This window comes from Aythya marila (genome assembly GCF_965140915.1).
Source record: "Aythya marila genome assembly, chromosome: 9".
Lineage (NCBI taxonomy): Eukaryota > Metazoa > Chordata > Aves > Anseriformes > Anatidae > Aythya > Aythya marila.
The window spans coordinates 7,724,010-7,748,778 of record NC_139050.1 but is presented as its reverse complement, the minus strand read 5'-3'; the positions used below and the strand labels follow the sequence as shown (position 1 = coordinate 7,748,778).

Here is a 24,769-nt window from a genome sequence, read left to right as displayed (position 1 = left end):
AGCTATACTTCTGGACCCCTGATCACCATGACATAGGTTGTGTGTTCTGCAAAGGCCTAGCTAACTTTGTACTCTTCTGCTTCTCTATTTATAGTATAGTATAGTATATAGTATATATACTATGTACTATAGTATATATAGTATAGTATAGTATATATAGTATAATATAGTATAGTGTGAAACAAACAAACAAACAAACACCCTTGCCCACAGATTTTTACAGAAGCATATAAAAACTTCTAAGTTCAGGTTTTCTGCCTAATAGACTCACAGTGTTTTTACTCTTAAGTGTGTTTGATGAATGACTTAGACTAAACTTCTTGAGTAGGATATTCAAAGATAGCTACAGGAATGAATTGCCAAACTGCAGCTTATTCTCAGATAGTCTCTGTCCTCTTTGAAAATCATGTTCTAACTACCATCTCGAGTCACTTTTGATTTGTTTACACATGCCACTGAAACCTTTCCTTAGTGCCCAATTTTGCTGATGTTAGCTCAACTCTACTGAGAGTTGTCAAGCCTTCAATATCCCACTGATCACTTGAATCCAGCAGCTGGGTGATGCTGTTCTCACCTATGCATTCTGAGTTTTAACACTAATACTATGTCACTATTACTTCACATTGCAACAGACCTGAAATCCTAATAAAAGGCAAGAAAGGTATCAACAATAAATTGGCTTAGAAGCTACAGCTGTTCCATGTTTCTATTTAGTTTAAACTCAATGTTTTTCCCCCAGACTGTTTTTACAGACTGTTTTGTGTTAAGTATCTGTTGATTGTGACCTGGACAGATGTGTAACTTTTATATTGTATACCATATTATCACTTCAATTGGACTACATATATGCTACAAGTGCTCTGCATACCTAAGAAACTTGGTAAGATGAAGTCTCTAGAACCTGGTCTTACTCTCATCAAATCTGTTAAGAAAACTGACATCACTGGGCAAAATGAAAATTTTAAATCTTCTTCTTCATCTAAAGGTAGATGACAGACTCTGCATGTGACAATGTCTGACATGGAATTTTTATTTTTTTATTTTATTTTTAGAAAGAAAGAGATAATGCTTACACCTAGAAATATTCTGGAGTTATTTTTCACTTTTAAACATCTGTAAAGCAATCTCATTGCTTGCAGAATTTCCTACTGAAGTCTACAAAGGTTTCACATTCTAAATGAATAGACATTTAACAAGTGCTCTAAATTTCATACTTTAAATAAAGAAAAGGGTGTTTAGCAAAACCCATTTGTTCCTGTTTCTGCTCAGTTATTTAGATATAATTTAGAAAACAAGAAGATAGAATGAAATTCCATAGCTGCACTGCATTAGAAATGCTGTCAAGACTGGCTGAAGATTACTTATTCTGCTTCAGTTGGAATTTGTACAAGTAATGTTATCTAAAGAAGAACCATATGAGGGCAAATTGAGCAGCACAGAATGAAAACTATTAAAGTTTAACCTAGCGGCAAAGTACTTAAATAAAGAGTAGACATTCAGCAGTACATATGAATACATGCACTTCTAAGATACCTAATATGCTCGCCAAATTCCTCTAATTTCCATTTATCAAGCCATAGTAAAAGTTCATAAAATCTTAATAGAATCTTATGCAGTCACAGATTCACAAAGAATTACTTTCCTTTGAAAAAGTTGTATCTATTAACTTGTAATTCACTAAAGAGTACTGGTTCTTAAGAATGCCACTTGATGGAAAATCCATCATGTTGCATATGTAAATTGAAATATGAAAATTACTTTATTCAAATAATTTAACACTATAAAGGTCTATTGTATTTTTTAGCACACGCAGCTTTCTGCAGATCCATACCAAAACTGCTTCTCTGAAAGCAATTTTGATTTGAAGAAGCAAAAGCAGGTAATTTTGAAGAGGGAATCATACAATAAATTATCTCTATCTGTAAATAGCCTTTGGTTAACATATAATGCCTGCTTTTATTGAGCTTTTATTTTCTCAATGCTGAACAGTATTGGCATTCAGCATTGGCACTGTTCACTGTACAATACGATGCGTACTCTGCAAAATACAGTAAAGAAACAGTTGTAGATCTGAGCTGCCACAGCATAACACATGGCAGCAACGCATGTAGTAAACTGAAGCAAGATAATACCAGAAAAAGAAAGATAATATTAGTCAACACTTTCTTCAGCTAAGAAATTATTGGCCTTGTAGTTATAGCACAAATGGAGGAGACAGGAAATCTGGGATTTATTCTGGGATCTGTCACAGATTTCCTGTGTGGCTTTGAAAAAGTCCTCCGAGGTTAACTTCAGCCATCTGAGGCTTTCTTTCCCTTAAGAGCAGCTTGTACCTATATCTTGACAATAGCTCTGTAGTGTGAGCTAATCAACACAAAAGGTGAGATGTTACCAGTGCAACTTGTGTACATTGACAACAGCGAAGTCAGGCTCTAATACAGGTGAAACAATATGATCAAAAGCAGAAGGCTAGGCAATAAAAGCACAAATATTAAGGCAGACAACATACCCCTTCCCAGGACCTAAGGGGAAGGGCAACGAACTGTGCCAGTCAGTAGTTATACGGGTGCTATACAGGTAATCGGGAAGAAGCAATTTATTTTAAGTGGAACTCAACACTCCTTATTCCTGCTTCCTTTCAAGGGGAAAAACAAAGGGGAAAATATAGGACTTGCCATTTCTTAAAACACACCTCCTTTGCAGTGTTCACACACAGCACATTCTCCTTACAAAATCTAGCTTCCAGGGGTGTGAATCTGAGATACTCATTCTTCTATAAGATATCTCCCCATGCTTTACAAAATTAGCACAGTTTTTGGTTACACAAAGTAAATGTCGTAGAGTCATTTCAGCAGGCCTGGGCAGCTTAATGTCTCAGATTTGAGCAAAATGGAATAAGTACTACATGTTGCTGTCGTGAGCTCATATCCTTTGGGGTTCTTTTGGCTGCAGAAAGGGTCCCACCCATGCTCTCAGGACTGGTGTAACATTAAAATAACCAAGCCACAACAAAAAACCAGCCTGTGTTTTAGGTCACTTGGTTTTATCTATTATGCTCTGAGCTATTTACTTTCAACCTATGAGGGAAATACAATTTCAGCAAGATGGCTCAGTGATGTCCTCAGCTTCACTGAAACGTCCTTAACAAAGCTTTACTCAATACAATTTTCCATGTGCCAACCAATGATATTAAATGAAAGTAACTATTTTTATTTGTTTCAGTGATGCTAGCAGATGCTCAGATGCTAAGAGAGCACTTAATGCATATACAACTTTTGGTTATTAGTAGACAATAAACAACTAAAACAGATATCTTGGGCAACAGAAAATGCAGTCTAGAAAAACATTATTTTTGATTTGATTTATGTGAAGAAGGTTTTTCCAAACTTTTCAAGAAGAGAAGAAAATGATTTATTTTAGCATGTGTTCCAAATCTTAAACTGAAGATAGACTTGCTCAAACTTTCATTTTAAGAGAAAGAGAAGACAGGAATCAGACTGTAGTGTCATAACATAATACTACGTCCCAATCTCCTAAACTATCTTAAAAAGTGAAACGCATGTGACAACATACGACTGTATCCATGTATCTCTGTATCACAACATTTGTTAACAAACTGTCTTTATAAGCCATAATTAAATTTCTAGGAGACCTGAAGCCACATTTAAGCACAGTAAGTGAAGCACGTGGTTTCTCAGAGATATTCAGCTGCTATTCTTCTCCCGGCATTGTTCCCAACTGGACCTGGTGGGCAATTTTGAGAAAACAGACACAGAATACTAGTTCTCTTCCAGCCCATAAGCAGCAAACTCCAGGAAAAAAAAAAAAAAAAAAAAAAAAGAAAAAGAAAAAAAAAAAAAGAGAGAGAGAAAAAAAAAAAAAGCACGAGGAAGCAAGATAACAGCTTGTGTCCTGAGCTTCAGGCTCAGGACTGAAATAAGATTTGAGTAGAGATGTAAATGCAAACCTCAAAATCAAAGCTTTAAAACATAACAGGAAGTTCAGGATACAGGGCCATACACTCCTTTTGTCCACTATAAGTCCTCTCCTTCTGATGTGGAAGCAAAACACATCCCTACAAATTCCTTCACTGCATTGCAGGGGGTGGATCTGTTGCTCACACTCATCCTGCCTTCTTCCTTAGCCACATGTGCAAACTGATCCTCCCAGAGCTCAGCCAGTCTCCAGGTGCCAGTCACCATGCAGATTCCAACACCATGCCATACCAAAGGCCCACCGTCTGCTTTGGACTCAGCATTCAGCCCTCTTAACTAGCTTCTATGTATAACTACTGGGACATTTCCAGTAATGACTCAGGTCCAATTATCTATCAGATGACATTAAACATTCCACTGTCCCCCAAAAGATACAGCATTATAACACAGCATAATAACTGACAATGTTTTTTTCTTCCTTTCTCTGGCCCAAATGACAAGTACAGGGATTGGAGAACAGGGATAACTGCTGGGCTCTCTGGTATATTGTCTCTGGACTGTGTGGTATCTACAGACTCCTTAACAGATTTCATATGGGCTCCAAGGACACACTAACAAAAATGTTCTGGACATAATTTTTCTCTTTTAATGCATAGTAACTCTAAAAAGGTCAACAGTAAACAGATTTCAGACCCGAGGCATAAAACCAACAACTTTCTGATGTTTCCAGCATAAGTTCTATTGCTGATGGACACAGCATTGATCATAGAATCATAGAATCATAGAATATCCTGAGCTGGAAGGGCCCACTGGATCATGTAATAGTCTCTTCCACTAAAATGTCTGACTGCCATTTATTTTTCCAATTATTTTTTTTTCCTCTGGTGCTGTATACTCATCTTTATGAATATTCCCAGATAGTTGGTTTTTGTTTTGTTTTGTTTTGTTTTGCAGAATGTGGGATGCAAGTCAGTCAAATCTCTAAAAAAAAAATCTCATAAGTAAAAGATTATGAAATATTTCTTCTGTATGTTATGCGTTTTATGTTTTTATTTTCTGTTTTCAAGAATTCAAATCCATCTATCTTTACACAAATATTATTCACATATATTTGTGTATTCTAGAACTAGCACTGTTACTTCTCCATTTTACTTTACTTCATTGTCTATGACACGCAATTTTATCCTACCTGTGGTTGGTCTTATTGGCCTACAATAGGTGGAATTTGTCCAATTTTATACCTGCTGGGCTTAGGGATTCAGGTTGATGTGGTGTACCACAGCGTCTCTCCTCAAGAGAGAACATTTCCTGCCCACATTTCACTGTCTTCCAGTTTGCACATATAAAATGAGAAAGACTTTTCACATCTTCATTTAAGAGAACAACAACAACAACAAAGTCTTTACTATAGTTTCAATAACAACACAAAAATTCTAAATCAAACATTCTTTCCAGTGCCGTCCTTTGTTAGCTTAAATCATTCTCTCTAAGGCGTCTTGGGAAGGCTTCTATACATTGTGAAGAAAAGGAACAATAGAAGAATCTGTCTTAATTATACTAGTAGTCAAATTTAGGACACATCTTTTTCAAATATATTTTTGTAAAACATACAGCACAGTGGGCCTCTACTTCTGACACAGATTTCTGTGAATATGGCACAAAAATGAAAAAACAGAGAGGATGAAGGTGCCACTGTGGTTATGACTGGGGTATTCAAAGCATGGACACAAACCTAAACTCATTCACAAGGGATTAGAAAGCCAGATTGTTTACTATATAAGTAAAAAATGCGAGAAGTTTTTAATAAATATTTTTCCATGCTGTTAGTGGATTTTGACAACAATATCATTATGTTAAAATATCATAAGAATAGTTTATTATCTCACAACATCCCTTGAAAAACCAAACTCTGTTGACTTCCACGGAGTTGTATCAGAAAATTGACATCAGAATATTGTCCATCTGCTGTCCATCCTAGAAAACTGACACCTCAGAAATAAACTAAAATCAATGATCATGAATGTGAAAAAAACAACAACAAAAACAACCAAACATACTATTGCTCTATGTGCAAATCTGATTCCTGGAATCCTCAGGACAACTATTTAGCAGTGCCTGTTTCTTATCTGATGTGTTCAACTCACAGTCTTTGTCTTTCATATTGATTTGGGGTGGGTATGGTTGCAGACTGACCTTAATATAAAGAAATGAGGTTTGGGTATACGGGGGTAGATTCTGGCCAAATTCCAGTTATGGTATTTACACTTTGCCTTTTTGGATTCTCTTCTCTTAACTGCAGTTGAACATAGGATTCTCTGACAAGGTTATGTGCAAAAGAAAAATTCCTGGGAGTCTACATAATAAACAGAGGAGACTTTATATATGTTTGTAAGGCATTCTGAAATACTACTAGGCAAAATAAAATGATTACACTTACCCTAAAAGGATCAAGAGATTCTGATCATGTCAACCTCGTATGTGTTAACAGTAATGCAAAATGAACGTGATAAACATGCTGATCTCATTGATATGATTTGCTTATTGGTGCTTTATTACTCTAAGCACTAAAACGAAGCCAGACCTGAGTAGGGTACTGTCAGTTTGACTTTGTTCCAATAAGAACTGGCATATATTAAGCATATGCGTGGGTGGATGAACAATGCTTAAACATCTTTCCTGTTTGACCTGATCTTAACAACATTTTTCTTTTCTTTAGTATTCACCTTTACCCGTTCCGAAAAACTTTATCCAGAGATGAACCATGATGAAATTCCTTACAATCAAAATTGAGTTACAGCAAAATATTGTGCACAGGGATGCGGCTGCCAATCACGTTGTCTCAGAGCCAGGTCAGTAACCAAAAGCCACACTCAAACAAAAGTGCTGACCCTAAAGGTTGCTGCTGAAGGTACTCAGTTTGAACTGTGACTACTCCATGTGAAACATGACATGGTCAGATTACCTGGAACTGTGTGAAGTATGGAATAAAAGAAATATTTCTTCTCTCTTTTTTTTTTTTTTTTTTTTTTCAATCCCTGAATGCTTTTAAGCTTCCGTGGCAATTACTAAAAGTCCTCTTTCTTATTAGCCTTTACCTTGTATATAAAAGGTGGTATGCATTGCCCTTAACATATTGCTGTCATTTACATTTATTCACTGAGTTGCACCATTTCTCTGATTAAAAAAAAAAAAAAAAAAAAAAAAAAAAAAGAGAGAGACAGAGAGCTGAGGAAAGGTACTAGAATATATCATAACAAGTAGGCTAAGCACCGCTTTGATTCTCTAGTGACACAAGTCCAGATGCTCAGATGTGATGGTTGTTTCAGCAGCCCTACTTTTGCTACAAAAGCTGACTAAATGGCCCAGGAAAGCTCACTTTTCTCAGCCACGGGGCTTTCTGACCTTCTATGGCAAAGAGAAGGCACAGCAGGCAAATGATGCCTGAGCTGAAACCCAGATATAAGACGCAAATAAAAACTGTTGAAAAGCTGCATTAATGAGTTGCCTTTCCCCCTTGCATTTCACAACGCATTGTTGTTGTGGGAAAAGTGGTGAGCTAAAGACAATCCAAACCAATTTATTTGACTTGATCAATATTTGGATAATATGCTTTCCCACTATTGGTGTCTAAATTGCAGTGTAGTCACTATCTTGCTTTATTAAATATGACTTTTCCCAAATATTTTAACTAGATAAAACTTTAAAAATATTTTTACCTTTTTCTTTATATTTATTATCATGAAACAGGCCTTCAGCCACATTAAATAACCGTATATCATAAGCTTCAAAAGAAGTTTGTCTTCTATCACTAGCTTCTTGCACTAACTATTTTTGCTATGTAATTATGAAACTTAAAAAAAAATAATCTTATCTGTTTCTTCTAGGAAGAGAGAAGGCTTAAGTATTCCTTTCTAATTATTACCTTTTGGCTTTCTCAGAATACTTATTTACTGTCAAGATTTGTTTACATTCACTAATACATTGGTTTGGTTAATTCTTCATTTATTTTAATGTTATACTCCAAGGATATATTACTAAAAACTTACTGTAAGACCTTCAACTGTGGCCACCCACAACCTGAATTTTTCCCCCTACCTAATCCTAACTTATGCCATAACAGAGCATATAACATTATTATTATTATTATTTAGTTTACAAAATACTTTTTTTTTTTCCAGCAAAATATGCACATCCCATAGTATAAGTTACTTCAAAAAGAATGTGTAGCATTTCACAGTATGAAATATAATAATATATTTCACTCAATCCCTACACATATACATAGAGCTATTGTTGAAAACTTTTGTTAAAATTTTGTAAAGGAAGTCCATCTGCCACAGCTCAGGATGTCCTGTTTCTGTGAAGGGCTTTGGATATTGCTTGGCCATTTTATCATTGAAAATATAGGTAGAAGACTGGAAAGCATTTAATCTTGGTACTTATTCCAAAACAATCTGATTTGGAAAGGGTGTTTTGAAGGTTTTTTCCCCAACAGCTGAGACTTCTGAGATATGGACACCTCCTCAGACACAGCACTTTTAGTTTAGGATCCTCTTTCCTGTTGCTGTCAATGAGAAACAATTAGTTCTGAAGGAAAGGATACATTCTGGTCATTGACGTAATCTGAAAATACATCTGCTGTTCCCAAGCAATATCTGAGTCCCTGGTTGTCTCAGTCCAAACCCTAATCCTGCCTAGCCAGGTTCTAGGGGTTCCTGTCAGTGTCATTCCAGCAGAGTGGATGGGCTGGAGTTCTGCCCCTGGCCTAGCCAGCTGCAGAAAGCAGTGGTGCTTATGAGTGACCTGGTTGGTCAGAGCAGGTATCAGCTTCTGACCCAGCAAGGGATATGCATGCTGCTCTCCCCTCTCAGAGGGAAGAAACAGGGGTCCTTGGCTTCTAAAGTATAGAGACATCATTTGGGGTTAGCATCATCTTAAAATCTATATTTTCTTACTTTAAGAGATCGGTTGCTTTGTAAGAGGATGGAGGCAGCTCTCTGGCTCAATTGGACTTTAATTTTATTTTAAATTATTGAAAGGCAAACAATGAGTTCAAACTCTTTCATGATTGATTGGTAATATTTGTCTTAGCGCTGCTTTCCAAAATGTTCAGTTTAAATTTTACAGTTGATAAGCCTTCAAAGTGTAAAAAGTCCCATATCCCATTTCCACTGAGCAAAGGCTTTCCTTGTTTTTTGTTCCTTATTTGTAAATGAAGGATTATAGCCTCCAGAGGTAACAGTTCACACTTACACACAGTGCTTAAAATACTCAAAGAAATTATTCTCCATGGAGACAGGTGTTGACCCAACTGAACAACAAAACTAAATGCCCCAAGGGTATGCCATTCTACTAGGAAAAAAAAAAAGGGGGGGGGGGGGGGGGAGGAGGGAGAGAGAGAAAGAGACATTGGGTGGAAAAAGGCGTGCCCATGAGAAATCAAAAATGTCAAAATAAAGAACCAGTGGGGAACATGGAGAAGTGAATAGTGAAAAAGAAACTGTGAGTGGAGAAGGGTCATTAATATAATTCTGAAACACCTTATTCTTCCCATGCAGAATATCTTACTCTTCCCTCCTCAGTTAGACATGTTTCCAAAATGGAAAGGCTGTTGGTGTTTGTCATAAGACAGCATTGGATGCTCTAGTGGGATGGAAAAGGCAATAGGCAGGAACTGGAAAAAAGAAGCCTGGTCTGTTACACCTCTCCTTTTCAGTATGGAAAGCAGCATTGCTGATAGCAAGAGAAAGAATTAGCGATGCATTCATCCAACTCTATGATCCAACAGAAACTACAAGCCACAGGCAGTTCTTCAATCAGATTCACTGAAAGAGGATATGGAACAGGCCCTAAGTTCCCTTACCCCAAGGGCCCAAGCAGATACACAACCTTCTTGCCCTACCAATAAAACACCAGTGGAGAGAGCGAATTGAACATTCTCTGCTGTTTTAGACATAATTTCCACCTATAATACTACTGAAGAATCCTCACCATTAAAAATCTCCCTCTTGTCTGTAGAGCAATAATAACCTGTGTGCCAAATCATACAGAGGCACATTAAAGTTCTGTCATCATCTCATTTATCTAAAGGTTATTTCTGCCTCCATCCCTGTAAGGTGAGATAATTAATTTTACAGGTATAGGACAGAATGATGCCAGATAGAGAGGAAGCATTTAAAAAAATAGGGCTGTTTGGAGAAAAATTAAAAGGGCACTGTGAGGTTAATAAAAGATTTTGCTAGAAATTATAATAATGCTTTGTCAAAAGTCTGCCTAACATGGCAGCGACTCATGAAACACTTGAATAATTTTTATGTTTATGTATTTTGTTAGTCCTAACTAAAATGACAGTAAGAGTAAACATAATGCTTATTTTTTCCTATCCATCCAATCAATCTGTATTTTAAAGCAAAAGGAATTAAGAAACACAAAATGGGAAAGTGACTGATTTAGAGTCACCAAGATATCTGTGGCAGTTAATAACAGTACACAGCTCCTAGCTAGGAATTGCTTTTATCTCGTTAAGAAATGACCCATGCAGACTGTGGAAGAGAGAGACCCAAAGCAGTGGGAGAAGTAGGATATGATACAGAAAATAACACACTACGGGCAACTTAACTACATCGCCACAACACACTCAATATTTTTTTCTTACAGACCCTAGCAGGATCAGGCTCTGAGTAATATGTTACTTTTGTAAGATAAGCTTTTTTAAAACTATTTATTTTGGAGTAACCCAAAACCAATTTAATACTGAAAAAGTAACAACTGTTACCCTGGTTGTCTACAAGATATTTCTTCAACTAAAAATAAAGATATAAGGTTGTTGTTGTTACCTAACACCTTCTGCTGTTACTTAAAAGGAAAAAAGTGCAATCTCATCAATGCCATGAGACGAGTTAAAGGTTATTAGAGGAGATAGAGAAGGGCAGCATGCTAACTACCCTTTCTTCTTTCCTGTTCTATAGTAAGGAGCCTGCTGATGATATCATGGACTGAAAATTCCTCCTTTTGATTTAAGTAATCAATTGGAGAACTTTACAGTAGATTAAAAAAATGAGCAAATGTACTCACCAATCTAACATTAAGAAATGTTCCCCATAGTGCAGGAAAAAGAAGGCATGCAATGGTTTCAGAGTGCAAAAATCGAGAATTTGCACTTTTTAATTGTTTTCATAATAAAAGGACAAAATATTACAAATATTTTTGAAAGATGGAGATTCTTTCATGAGAGAGACTTTTGCTACTGTCATTGCTGTGTTTGACGCAAGGCCGCACAGTGCCATCTAGTGTTCCGTGGCCACACAGGGAATAACATGTTGAGGACTTCGACAGAATATTCCAAATTATTTCACAATAATAAACTCTGTTTAGTTTTTATTTTCAGAAATAAGGTACTACATGATAAAACAATAACATCTAATATTTCACAATGAAGATACTAATCTTTTTTTTTTTTCTTTTTTTTTTTTTCTTTTTTTCTGGGTATCAATGGGGAAATTATTAGGAGAAAGCAAAAGAATGTTTGACTGTAAAGTAAGCATCATTTTTTCTGTCATAATTGGGAGATATAATCATATTTAAAGCATGCATCAGATTTCACAGAACCACACATTGTTGTACCAGCATTTAGAAATTAGATCATAAAAAGAGACATGAGATGAGAGGGAGAAGTGAATAATTAATTAAAAAGATGCCTTCCTCTAATGGCAAATATTCCACCCTTAGCATTCAAAAATGCAAAGTAACTGCAAAGTTAATTTTGGACAGAATTTCCAAAACTATATTATACTGATCCCATACTGCTCTGTTACTCACAGGATCAGAACTAATTTTCTGTAGCCTCAGCACTCATATTGTCCTTTTTGGTTCTGGATCTAAACAAAACCATCCAAGCAATATCCTGCTTGATTTGTAAGCATTGATCAAGAATTCCACTGCTTACTTACAAATGAAATGGTACTGGGGTTGGAAGTAATTCTGCTGCATTGGAACAGACAGGAAAACAAAGTGATCTCAGTGCTGCAGCATTCTGTTATAAAATACCATGTGGACTGGCTGCATCTCACTAATACCTTCTAAGGTTTAGGAAAGATTCATACTGTTGCAGAGACACAATTGGAACAGATTCTGTTTTGCTTTATAATGCAGCATATAAGCTACCTTTCAGAGTCGGATCCTAAGTTTGTATGTGGTCCGAACTACTGTACTTTTATTCAAAATTCAGCAGAAAAAAACGTCAAGTCTGCTTTAGTGGCTGTCATGAAGAATAAAATGTTTCCAGCAAGGAAAACAACCCAAGTGAGGGCTTGAACAGAAGGTGTAGAATGGTCTCAGATCAGTTTTTGCCAGTTGTAAAACTGTATCTTGAGGCTATAGTTACCTGAAACACTGTGACACAATCTGGAGGCTTGCTGCTAATGAAATGAGAAGATCCCGCTTCTATTCTTTTCTCCTCAGAGGCTCTGGCATTCATTAGACCCCTCTGTGACTTCATTCAGCTCAATAACCTGAAAGAAAATTATTCATTGTTTCTACTTGTGTAATAAGCTAAAAGAGTTTATGAAAAAGCTATGAGTTGTGCTGGGGTGGTTGCAAAGAATAGAATCAGAATCAGGCAGCCCAGAATTGGCTAAATAGAAGGGAAGCCCAGGACATTCCCCTTTTGTTGTGCTGCTGGGGAAAAAAAGCACAAACCTAATCAGACACAAATATTTGAGCACTTTCAGTACTCTTAGTTTTTGATCTCAGTGCTTGCTTTAAGGTTGTTCTTTGTCCCTTCCCCAGTGAGGAAAAAAATTCCGTACTTTGTTTTGTACACTCATCCCTTTGACAAACAGGGGCTTGCTGCATACAGTGCGTGGGGCAGTTAGGTTGGTGTTTCGTATGTTTCTGCCACTAATATTTCTCCTAGCATGCTGGTTTTTGTTTGTTTGTTTTTGGTTTGTTTTTGTTTTTTCCTTTTTTTTTTTTTTTTTTTTCTTCCTTGAAACATTTTATAACGACACTACCAGATCTGTCCAGATTATTTAGATATGTAATATACACCTTCATGAAGATCTAAGCTATCTATTCCACTCCAAATGTACAAACATGGACATATGTTAATGATCATATCATGTACCGTAGAACGGCATGGATAAGCATACAAGGATTATGAATACATGGGAGAAGGAGCCATGGTAACTAATCAGTAAATGAACAGATTAGCCAAAAAAAGTGTACAAGTTTCTGCCCACATAAATACTTTCTGACCCCACTCCCTCCCCCCCCCCCCAAAAAAAAAAAAAAAAAAAAAAAAAGTAATTTATTTACCAAACAGTTTTAAAACAGTCTGTAAAGAAAAGATATTTTTCCCCAGATTAAGCAGCTATAGCACCCACTGAATCCTTTTTCTCCGTGCTGCTCTAGAAATCAGCTAGTGACATCTGGTACCCTACTCTGAGTGTTTGTCCAAAAATGGATGTTAAGTCTTCCCTTTAATGTTAGTGGGCAACTTAATAAATGTCAAGAGGTTCACTTGGAAATAAATGGTGAAAACAGTCCAATAACTATTGGACTGTAATAATATTATGCCTATTTTTATTTTTTAGGAGTTTATTTATTTGCTTGGTTAGAAAGAAAGGATCAATAATAAACATAACTGGAAACTGGTCTTGTGAGATACATTCTTCACTAAGCAGCTAAATAACCATTTAATCCTGTGCCTAAAGACAACCTTCATATCAAACAGGTGGATGGAGTTGTTTGGCTGCCAAGTCGAAATACTTTTGCTTAAAAAAATGAGAAAATGATAGATTTTAACTGGCTAATGGAGAAATAGCTGAGATTTAAACTGATGCTAGGTTCTTTTAGATTTGCTGAAGATTTATTTTTTTTTATTTTTTCTTTTTTTTATTCTGAGATAAAAATATCATTTACTTTCTGAGCCTTTTCTTTCATTTATTTGATCATGAAGAGAAGATACTGTAGATTTATGTGTTGTTTGTACTGGAGAGCACAGCTGTTTTAGCTTTTCTGTCAGACCCTCAGGATCCTGTCTCTATAATGACTTTCTTAACTTCACAGACTGCACGGTGGTTTTGCCTAAGCAAAGTTAATTTGTATTAAATTCTGAATCCAAAGGAAAGGAGGAAAAGAAAAAAAAAAAAAAAGAAAGAAAAAAAAAAAACAAAACAGCAAAAGAACTCTCCAACAACACCTTTAAAAGACAGGGTGTTTTATGTTAAATAGTGTAATAGCCCGTTAATCTGCTGTGGTTAAAAGAAGCTGCTCCCATCATGGAGGCTATTTAAACATATAATAGTGAACCAAAGGCATATTTTGCTCCTGGAAACAACAAGAAGAAAATAAATTGAAAGTTGAATATTAATAAATAGTGAAGTACGGATGCTCATTTCCATGAACGATTAATTTTGGGAAATAGGAAGGAGAAAACAAGGTGACAAAACAAATCCTAAAAAAAATCCAGATGAACTCAAAGCAATATAAGATGAAAACAGGAAGATTACGGCCAATATGAAGACCAATAAAGAGATTTAAAGAACAATAATTGCATACACCAGAAGAAGGCAACTTGTGAAAGAACTCCAGAGACAGATGGAGTGTCAGAGGTAAAAAGAACACAAAAAGGGAATGGCATGGAGTCAAGAGTATTTTTTTTGGCATCAGTAAGCAGTAAGAAGGCCTGTTTTGAGAAAGCTGTTCTTTTAACTGGATTAAAATAAAAAAAGACAGAGAACAAATCAGTCTTGGGAAAAATCAATCTATTTAACAGTAACATGTCATCGGCAGAAAAAGGTATTCACCTACTTCTGAAAGAATTGAAGAATGAAGTGGTTGTGTCTGCTAATAAACTTTGCTGTTACTAGGAGAGGATGGAAGAAAAAAACACACTGCAGTTATTGTTGAAGAGGTACTAGAACAGCTTATAACCAGGAGAATACATAACAATTTGTGCTGGACACCAGCTTTAGTTCATGATGCCCTGCTTGGATTCAAATGAACAGAACTTTAAATAGAAATGGAATGAGAAAGAGGTTAAATATTGATTAAGAAGGTAGATAACAACAATTACTCAAATTCTTACTTTGAATAGTACTGAATATTTACTATTTCCCCCTCCCCCTGACAATATTTATTTTTAAAGATAAGTATTACAAGAGCAAAAAGAAAGAATAAGATTTATTGAAAAATATGGACTTAATTCTGAGCTCACTGAAGTCAGGGAAGGACTTCCAATGGTTTTAATGGGCTTTGGCTCAAGCCCTTATAGTGTAGCAAAGAAAACAATATAAACTGAAGTGGGATTTATATCCCTACTATAAATAATGTATGTAATCTCAATTACTGGAGGCGGAATTTGTGTATATCTAATTTATCATTATTAAAGTGAGATTATGGCAGCTTTATGTGAGACAGGCAAATCTGGGTCATTACTGAAAACAGTTCGTTTACATTATCCACTATAATTACTCGGGCACTGTCATTTTTGATGTTTAAAAACTCAATCTCGCCCCCTTGTGGCCCAGAAAAATATAGTGCATAAGGAGTAGTATAAATATATTTGCCTGAAACTAAACGAATTTAAAAATAAAGACGATGTATAACCAAAGCTACTTTTTAGTTTTGTATTTTTTTCCTTCAAATTGGAACAGGCTGCCCAGGGAAGTGGTGGAGTCACCATCCCTGGAAGTCTTTAAAAGACGTTTAGATGTAGAGCTTAGGGATATGGTTTAGTGGGGACTGCTAGCGTTAGGTCAGAGGTTGGACTCGATGATCTTGAGGTCTCTTCCAACCTAGAAATTCTGTGATTCTGTGATTCTGTGATTCTGTGAAATTTAAAATATAAATGACAAATAAAGCACGGGATACTTGCTCTTCCACATATATACACTATCATAATTTTTTAAATTAACAGTACCGAAGAAAAAATCTTGGTAGACTTTTGCAGTCATAAAGTTTCCCCCACTGCCTCTCACTAAGAAGCCAGAAGTCAGCTGTTCATGTAGGATGATAATGGCTTCAGGTGAGCTCAGCTTCTGCGGGCATCTCAGTTGTTCCTTGTAAAGCTGTGCTCTGCCCAGCAGAACTACCACAGCCCTGCCCTTGGAGGTAGATTTGGCCCTGTGGCCCAGGACTGAGTTCTACAGCCACCGTCTTCTGTCCCTGCTGCCAAGTATCAAAATGAAATTTGAAAATAAAATGGTTTCACATATCTGTATGATATCTGTATGGTCTTTAAGATGAAAAATGGCCACTTTGATGTATTAGCAAAGGCTCGTGCATCATCACCTTCATTGTCACCACCAAAATAATAGCATTGGATTTGGGTGGAAGTTGCAGGGGCAGCTACCAAGGGCTCTGGATGGCAACGCAAATCCATGGCTACAGAGCTTGAAAGACAATTCCAGAGAAAATAATACTTGGTACCTTAAAGAAAAGACACTGGCAAATAAGACGCTTACAGGTAGTATGCCTGAAAATAGACAACTGCAAACAACATTTTGAAATATTACACACAACAACCCCAACCACTTATAGGAAAAAAAAATAAAAATAAAATAAATAAAAAAAAGTGCCACTCCACCTAGGGATAGAAAACCAAAACCAACCATGTGTAATGTTATTCCTTTAATGATTTACCTAACAGTATAATAAGGTTTGTGTCATTTCTCTTGCTTCAGCACCCCCTGCTTTCTCTATTAAAAAAATATTTTCTCTTCAGTTTAATCCACGCAGATTTAGTGAAACCAGCTTCCAGCCCTGTCCATTGTGTCACTCAGAAAAATGTTCCAAAGGATTGCCAGATTCTTTCTTATTAGGAACAAGAGAGCCAACCATTAATTTTAAAAAGGTCATGTCATCAACTGTGGACATGCAGACAGGCTGACTGGGCTCAGGCTGTCTCTTCTTACTGCAACTGGGTGCACAGTTACCAAACCTTGCATTTTGTATTTTTCGTTGTATTTTTTTCCAAGAAAATTCTTTCTTCCTATCAATGTCCTACCACAATTTTGCTATATTTATTATTCGGAAAAGCTAGAAAACAGTCCCTTATTTTATTTATTAAATAGGCAAAGCAATGATGCAAGCTCCTAGGCTCCCCATTGCCTTCTTTTTCCCTGAGATCTTAACCAAACTGGTTCACTCTCATTTGCCATCTGATCCTTTTGCTCTCCTGAAACTACCAACAAAAAGGAAATTAATGCCAACTGTGGAGGTGATTTTGTATTGACACTTTTCCAATAGAATCCAGACTCAGACCACCAATGTGTTTCACAGGGGACATCCACCCGTCATCAGATGGTTGTAATTTTCTGACAGCAACTGTCCTGGGATGTATTCGAAATAGTAACTAAAGCTAAGAGATATCATTGTATCTTTATATCATTATACATTTTTACAACACTTATTCTTCAATCTGGTGTTGTATTTTTAAGTATACCAATATAAAAATATTAAAGTTGTTACTTCAGTAAAGCAATAAACTGTAAATAAAATATAACCAGTCTATCTAACATAAATTTATATTATTTGAGAAATTATATAAACCTGCTATACTTCTATCTACAGTACAGTTAGTTAATATTTCCTTTCATCCCCGCAGCCAAAAGGCTAATCCTCACAGCAGCTGTTACTACTCCAGTACAGAATGAATGTGAATTTAACCTCTCTTGGATATAGCCTAATAAATTCTCTTGTTTTTCTAAGCACTTCTGTGAATTAAAATGGACGTTGGCTTGCCATCCAAATTCATGAACAGGTCTGAAGTGGCTTTTAGGCAAGTCGCCAAATAACTTCCCAATTCCCTTATAGGGTATAGCTCTCACTCCAGAGATCTTCCAAGCAAGAACTGAAAAACAACATCTTCTCCATTACCTCAAAATTATTTTTAATTTTCTTGGCATTATTTAAATAAATTAAGCACAAAATTACATTAAAATAATGTTAGGGGTTCGTTTGCACTCTCAATGATTTCAACGTAATTATACCAATACAAATATGAGAAGAATATGCCCTCCTGCAGCCTTTCTGACAATGCAAAGGCCAGGATATTGAAAGATAAAACTTGAGTACAAAATTCAACTCAGCACATGTGTTTGTGTATTGAATAAGGCTAAGTAAAATAAGAATACTTCCCAATACAGTGAAGATCTATTATTATAAACAAATAAATATTTCAGCTGACGTTTAACCTCATTCTGACTAAAATCAACATATGCTTTAAAGTCTGCTTTTTCCCCAAAGACTTCAGTCTCCAGGATTTCAATTTCCATTTTCAAATGAAATAGAATTTAGATGTTGATTTGACACAGCAATGGGCAACCTACTAAGCTTTAAAACAAATGGAAATCTCCAGAATTTAAGCATATTACTCGTGTTTCCATATCTTCCCTCCTGGAGATGAAATACTTCCTATTTTGACAGGGAGTCACCAGACACTTGGCATCAACGTGTGGCTTTGAACATTTTAAAATCTGAAGCATTCAGGGCCTCTCAAGAGACGCTTGCCTTCTAGTGGTAGGTTTTCTTTCTGTTTCACACGCCCCTAACTGCTGTCCATAAGACTGAAATACACAACAGAAGATAGAGATCAGCCAGCAAAAATAAACTCCAAGTAACACCTATTGCAACATGCTCCGTTACAGCATGTCAGCCATTGCGTTAATGAAATAATATGCTGGTTTCAATCGTGTGGCCCCTTCTTCACAGCCATTAGATCTTATCTGCTGTATCTATTGGATACAAAGCTTTATTTTGGTCTGATGCTTGAATATGGTTATTTATTTTCCCTTCTTTACCAGAACGGCAAAGCGAAGCCCGGACAGCGCCACCTCAGCGAGTGCTGGCGGACAGTAACGGGTTGCCCGCGGCGTCCCCGGGGCTACTACGGGTCTGAGGGAAAATCTGCCACCAGCCTGTCCTTCCCGGCACCCCGAAAGTGCCAAATCCGCAGAGAGAGCCTCGGGGGGGTTATTTTGTGTCAGCCACCCGCAGGCCGCCCTGGCGCTGAGGCGGGTCGGGGCAGACCGCTGCTGACGGGACCGGAGCGCAGCCTCCTGCCAGGAGCGGGCTCCCGCCTCCGCCTCCGCCTCAGCGGCGTGCTCACGACACGAGCGCACCGGGAGCGCCTTTTGCTTTCTCCCCGGGCAGCTGGGCCAGGTGGGGACCGCACCTTTTTGTCACTGAGGCGGTAAATGGGGAAGGGGGGAGGTGGGGACAGCGTCTTTTTGCCACCCGGGCACAGCGGGCGGACTCCATTTCCCGGCGTGCCCCGGCGGTGACGGGGAGCGCCCAGAGGCGGGGCGAGGGGCGGGCACAAGATGGCGGCGCTGGGCGCGTGGGGCCGGGCGGCGCGGCGCGGGCGGCTGTGGGGCGCGGCGCGGGCGCTGTGGGGCTGGCGGCGGCCGCAGCCTCAGCGGGCGCTCGGCCAGGATGCGGGGACCGCGGGCGGTACGTGAGGGGAGCCCCGCTCCGCCTCTGGGGGCTGCCGAGGAGGAGGGAACGGGGCTGTGGGAGGCGGCGCGGAGGGTCCCTTCGCCACCCCCCCCCCCCGTTGTCCCCGCGGCGCTGCCCCCTGCACCCGGCTAATGGCGTGTGTACAATCCTCCGGCAGAGAAAAAGGACGGCAAGCCTTCCTTCACGGACGAGGCGGTGCAGGACTTGCTCTACAGAATGACGGGGCTGGACTTGCAGAAGGTGTTCAGGCCGGTGAAGCAGGAGCTGAAGCCGCCCAAGTACAAGCTGCTGACGGAAAAGCAGCTGCAGGAGGTGGGGAAGGCGCCATTGACCCTGTTTTCCTTGGGCAATGGCACCAGATATATACATACACACATATATATACATATATATATACGTATATATACATATATATATATATATATATATATGTATTTGAGTGACAGTATCTCTTTATCATCACTTCTTACATCACCTAAGTGCATTTATGTGAGGTTTAAATTGCAGTCATGGGAACACCCAGCTGCCCTTTGCTCCTGGGGCCTCACTCAAGTCAGGTTTACAGTAACCACAGCTACTGTATAAACACTTCACCGTTGTTTATACTTTGGTGGAAATTTACCGTGGAAAATGCCTGAAATGTGACTTGAAAAAATGACTTGGTGTCTGCAGTGGTATACGTGCATTTGAATTTTAGAACTTCTTCCAGCAGCGTGCCTAAGTGATGGTAATGGCACATCGGTTTGAGGTGATCCCTCTACACAGGGATTGAATCTGTGTCTTGCTTTTTCCATAACAGCAGGAAAACAAAACAAAACAAAAAAAAAAAAAAACTTTAAATTTCTCTCTGAATGAAAACATTTGACCCAAAATTGTGTGTTACCTTTCCAATATAGTGATTTTCTTTTTTAAACTGTAAAATTAGTTAAACTACTTTTTTGTTTTATAGGCCACAAAAAAAGCTATCAAGGAAGCTAAAGAAAAGCTGACAATGCCCCCTGTTTTGGATGAACGAGAGCCAATTGATGATGTGTTAGCAGAAGACAAAATCCTCGAAGGAGTTGAAACTACAAAATATATATTTACAGATTTAACTTATTCGATTCCACATCGTGTAAGTAAAAATCCATTAACTTATTTTAAGAGCTTTTTCTTAATTTCAGAATTAGCTTTAGGTTTTATTAAAACATCTATAATGGTCTGCAAAAAGGACGAGGAGTTGTAAACTTGGTCTTTCATACAATGCAATACAAAGACACATATTCCAAAATGTGTACTTCTAACCAATGACAAATTACATTCCAGTACTCACAAACAGGTGTTCTGTTTGTTTGGTTGTTTTTGGAGGGGGGTGAAAAGCAGCTACTTACGATTTGCTGGGAGTGATGAGTGTATCCAAACTTCTTAGAAGCTTTCTGTGGACTTGAATTACTTAAGGTGTAAGCACATAGACCAAAAGACAGGGCTACTTCCAGATTGACAGGATCTGGTGGAAAACAAGAGAAAAGGTAAATGAATTCATGTGAAAGCTGTGAAGAAACAGTTGTAAAGTAGAACTGTGGAGTATGGCGATAAGGACAATTAGATTTCCTTTTATTTGGTTTGTATAATGAAACACCTACCTTCTCATAAGTAAGAAAAGTCTGGATAGGTACTCAACAAATAGTTATGATTCTAGGAAGTCAGCCTATAAATTCTTGGAAATGAATTGCCAAGTGTCCTATCTATTATTCCATCTGAGAGCTCTCTCAAGAAACCTGCTGTTAATTCCTCTGCCTTAATGTATTGAAAACTTCATCCCAACAGACTCTTACTTGTTTGCAGTCCTAAATCAAATATAGTTGTGGATGGATCTGAGTATACTGTTTTATTTGGTGCATTATTTTTGTTTTGAAGTTGCCCTTACGTGATTCTGGCCTCTATTTCTGAAATGAAGTTGAAAAAGTACAAAAGCACTTGCATTATCAATTTAGTACAAGTTATTAAATATGTAAAATCAGGCCAGAAACAAAACTAACTCCTTTTTCTGACTATTAGTTATGTTGTCTGTTAAACTTTGCAGAGCTGTAGCTTTTAGTGTATATGCATACACAGTTGCTGTCATACAGTAAAGGTATAGATGTATAAGGTACAGAGGGGAAAAATGATAAATTTAACACATGCTAACAATCAAAAAGATGCTGTTATTACTGGTGTCATCTTGGTATTAAAGCACTTTGTCCAACAAGAATCTCACTTAAAATGGTTCTGATTATGCTGAGGACACTTTGGGAGAAATAACGTTCCTTTTTATCTTTCTTCAAGGAACGTTTCATTGTAGTTAGGGAACCAAATGGTGTATTACGCAAAGCAACCTGGGAAGAAAGAGACCGAATGATACAGATATTCTTCCCAAAAGAAGGGCGCAGAGTTATTCCCCCAGCGGTATTCAAGGATGAACACCTTGTGGTAAGGTCATCCTGGTTTTGAAAACTGAATCATTTTTATGTATTTGATTGTGCTGTGATAGTGATGCTGTGCTGTTTGAACAGAGTAGTAGCTCTGAATAAGTCAGTTGGTTTGTATGTTTCAAGGTGCTTGAATTATTGATGCTTGAACTAATCAGTGTAACTTGCTTAAAATACTTAAAATGGAATTCCAGGTCGCAACAAGATACATCAAGGGTAGTTGTAAATATTGTCATACTGGAAATCCACATTGTTGTGCATCGATGGAACTGAAATATGAAAATGTGAACTGGTGTTCCACAAAAAAAAATTAAGGAAAAATTTTATTCATGTCATCAAGGCAGTTACTGCACTTTCTGCTTTTTGTCATATGACTAAGGGGATGCTTGCTGTGTTTGTTGTCTGGAAATATTTTTTTTGCCATTTTAATTTTAGATGGAATGGTGTGATACAGAATCTATTCTGAACTTGAACTGTTGTTTTAGACTGTGTTTCAGCAAGACCGTCACGAGGATATCCTTAACATGTGCATTGCTCAGTTTGAGCCAGATTCAGCTGACTATATTAGAGTAAGTTCATATTTAATTTTTCTAATAAAATAACATTAGCAAAGGACTTACGTTGATTTTGTAAGCATGTTATCTGGGGATCAAAGTTGTTAAGGTGTGTGCTTTTTTTGTCCTCATAGGGATTACCCATTATCTTTGCGATGAGCTGTTCTTAACTCTCCCAGAATAGGGTCCTGCTTAAATCATAATTAGAAGACCACCATCTCTTTCCCTAAAGAATGGATTTGAGGGCAACTTGAGGGCAGTTGAATGAAGGTTCAGAGGTTATGTTCCTCCTCCTCTCCCCAGATTGCCAGTACATAGCTAATACTTAGCTTTCTGTCAACAAGTATCTATATAGGAGTACTAAGAACTGGGTTATCCCAGTGTTACTCCAAATTATTACATGCGTAAAGCTTTAAAGTAATGTGGTTGAGCATGTGGCTTACTGCCACAGTTTAGAGAGGCCTGAAAATGAATTAAAAAATACTCCTAAGAGGTATAAGGGAGAAACTGTCATTAAGCTCTGTGTATGGTATTGACACTGGAACCTTTTCTGTATATAGGTTCATCATCGGACATATGATGACATTGAGAAACATGCCAAATATGATCTGCTCCGTTCAACAAGGCACTTTGGAGGCATGGTTTGGTACCTAGTCAACAGAAAGAAAACAGATGGCTTACTAATAGATATGATCCACAGAGACTTGTAAGTGGTGTTTGTTAGTTATTAATTCTGCTTATCTAAACAAATGGAAAACACTAAGGTCCAGTGTTTGAAAAGAAAAACAGTATTTCTTCAAGATGTGTAAAAGTTGTATTTGCATGAAGTTCTAGGCTAGCTGTGATTTTATCTATATAGATTCTGAAACACCAACTATGGTATAAGCAAAGCTGTCAGTTTCTGCAGAAATCAGCCTTTTACAGTTGCTGTTTTTTTTTCTTTTATTTCTGCTGTACACTTCCACTTCTGGCACTACCAGTCTTAAAATCTTGTAACCACATGCTACTGCTATCACTTTTGGCTTTTAAGACTGACATAATCTGGATTTTGGAGCAATTTCTAAGTAGCTTTTCTTCTTGACTGCAACTGCTGGGTGAGACAAGAGTAGCCAGTAAACACATATTCATTTTAAATGGATGGTTTTCCATAACAGCTGATAAGCTTAGTAGTAAAACAAGTTTTATTTAGCAGTTCAAAAGGGCTCTAGGGCCAGGAGAAACTTCTAAAAGTGTAACTCAAAATTGAGAAAGATCATAGCATTCATTTCCTACTGTTGAAGTTAGAAACTTCTAATGGTCAGATATTACTTTAAAACCTCAGGATATGAAGAAATAGAGGGAAGTTTCAGTTGAAATCGTAAAGAGAAAATTAAAATATCTGGACTTAAGCTACCAAACCTTGGAGCATCTTTATCTGCCATAATTTTTATATGAGCCATAACTGTTTAGGTTTATGCAAGTAAATCCCCTTTTCCAGTTTTAAATTAATCACAGGCTAGGTGTGACAAGATATCTAATACTGCAGTAATGCCAGTTACTGCACTGTTAAAAGACTTCTCTTTGGCAGAGTTGTTCTGCTAAACACCTGATACAAGTTTGTTCTGTTTTACATAAACAGCTTTATTACCACTGAACAGTGCATCAGGATGAATTAGTTTATGTACCTTACCTAGCACAGGTTAGTGTTCATGTGCTTCAGGTCTCCTCACGAACAGGTTGCTATATGGGGTACCTATTTAGCTCTGTATTCTAATGACTGTATGCTAGGTGAGTGTATGAACACCTGTGGGTGTGCAAACAAACTAAATGTATTTAAATGAAGTAATTGCTACAAACAAGCCTTTATTTGTTTTAGGCTAGATGATGCTACAAGTTTAATCACGCTATATCATATGCTTCATCCGGAATGTCAGTCAGCAAAAGAAGCTGAAGAAAGGAAGCTTCAGGGAGTTGATCTGATCAAGGTATGCTTTTCTACTTCAAACCTATTTAAGTACAGAAAAGGCTTTTAAACACCAGCAGCTTTGTGAGGTTATTTTTTCCCCCTTATTTAACTAGAACTATCCTGCTTTTAAAAAAAAGTGCACCATGATTTCAGTTAGAGCTGGTGGATGGAGTATGGGAATGATGAAGTCTGTGTGCATATATGCTCTTAACTGTACCTTAATCTGTTCTGTCCTGTTTCTAGGTCTTTGCGAAAACTGAATCACAAAAAGAAGGCTATATACAGTTGGCCCTCCAGGCTTATGAGGAAGCAATGGCTACTTCTACAGCTTCATGAAATAAAACATAGTTCATCACTTGAAACTGTTTACAAACCTCTGTACAGGACTCCACAATAAATACCTTAGAAAACTGTGTTTCAGAGAAC

General features: G+C 37.5%; 1 protein-coding gene across 1 annotated transcript; it reads left to right on the top strand.

Moving 5' to 3' along the window:
* Nucleotides 1–19,239: 19,239 nt before the first annotated feature.
* MRPS22 (mitochondrial ribosomal protein S22) lies at nt 19,240–24,756 on the top strand. The gene is made up of 8 exons (XM_082766787.1): nt 19,240–19,391; nt 19,555–19,709; nt 20,347–20,511; nt 21,702–21,845; nt 22,330–22,413; nt 22,959–23,104; nt 24,254–24,362; nt 24,587–24,756. Exons 1-8 carry the CDS (start codon nt 19,262–19,264, stop codon nt 24,677–24,679), a joined length of 1,026 nt encoding a protein of 341 aa, XP_082622913.1. The 5' UTR covers nt 19,240–19,261; the 3' UTR covers nt 24,680–24,756.
* Nucleotides 24,757–24,769: the final 13 nt, after the last annotated feature.

Bases quoted from the DNA above. Each gene is read 5' to 3' on its own strand.
- MRPS22 (XM_082766787.1), top strand. From the start codon at position 19,262: ATGGCGGCGCTGGGCGCGTGGGGCCGGGCGGCGCGGCGCGGGCGGCTG. The intron at 20,512-21,701 runs GTAAGTAAAAAT...TCTTTCTTCAAG, and splicing joins CTTATTCGATTCCACATCGT to GAACGTTTCATTGTAGTTAG. The intron at 24,363-24,586 runs GTATGCTTTTCT...TCCTGTTTCTAG, and splicing joins AGGGAGTTGATCTGATCAAG to GTCTTTGCGAAAACTGAATC.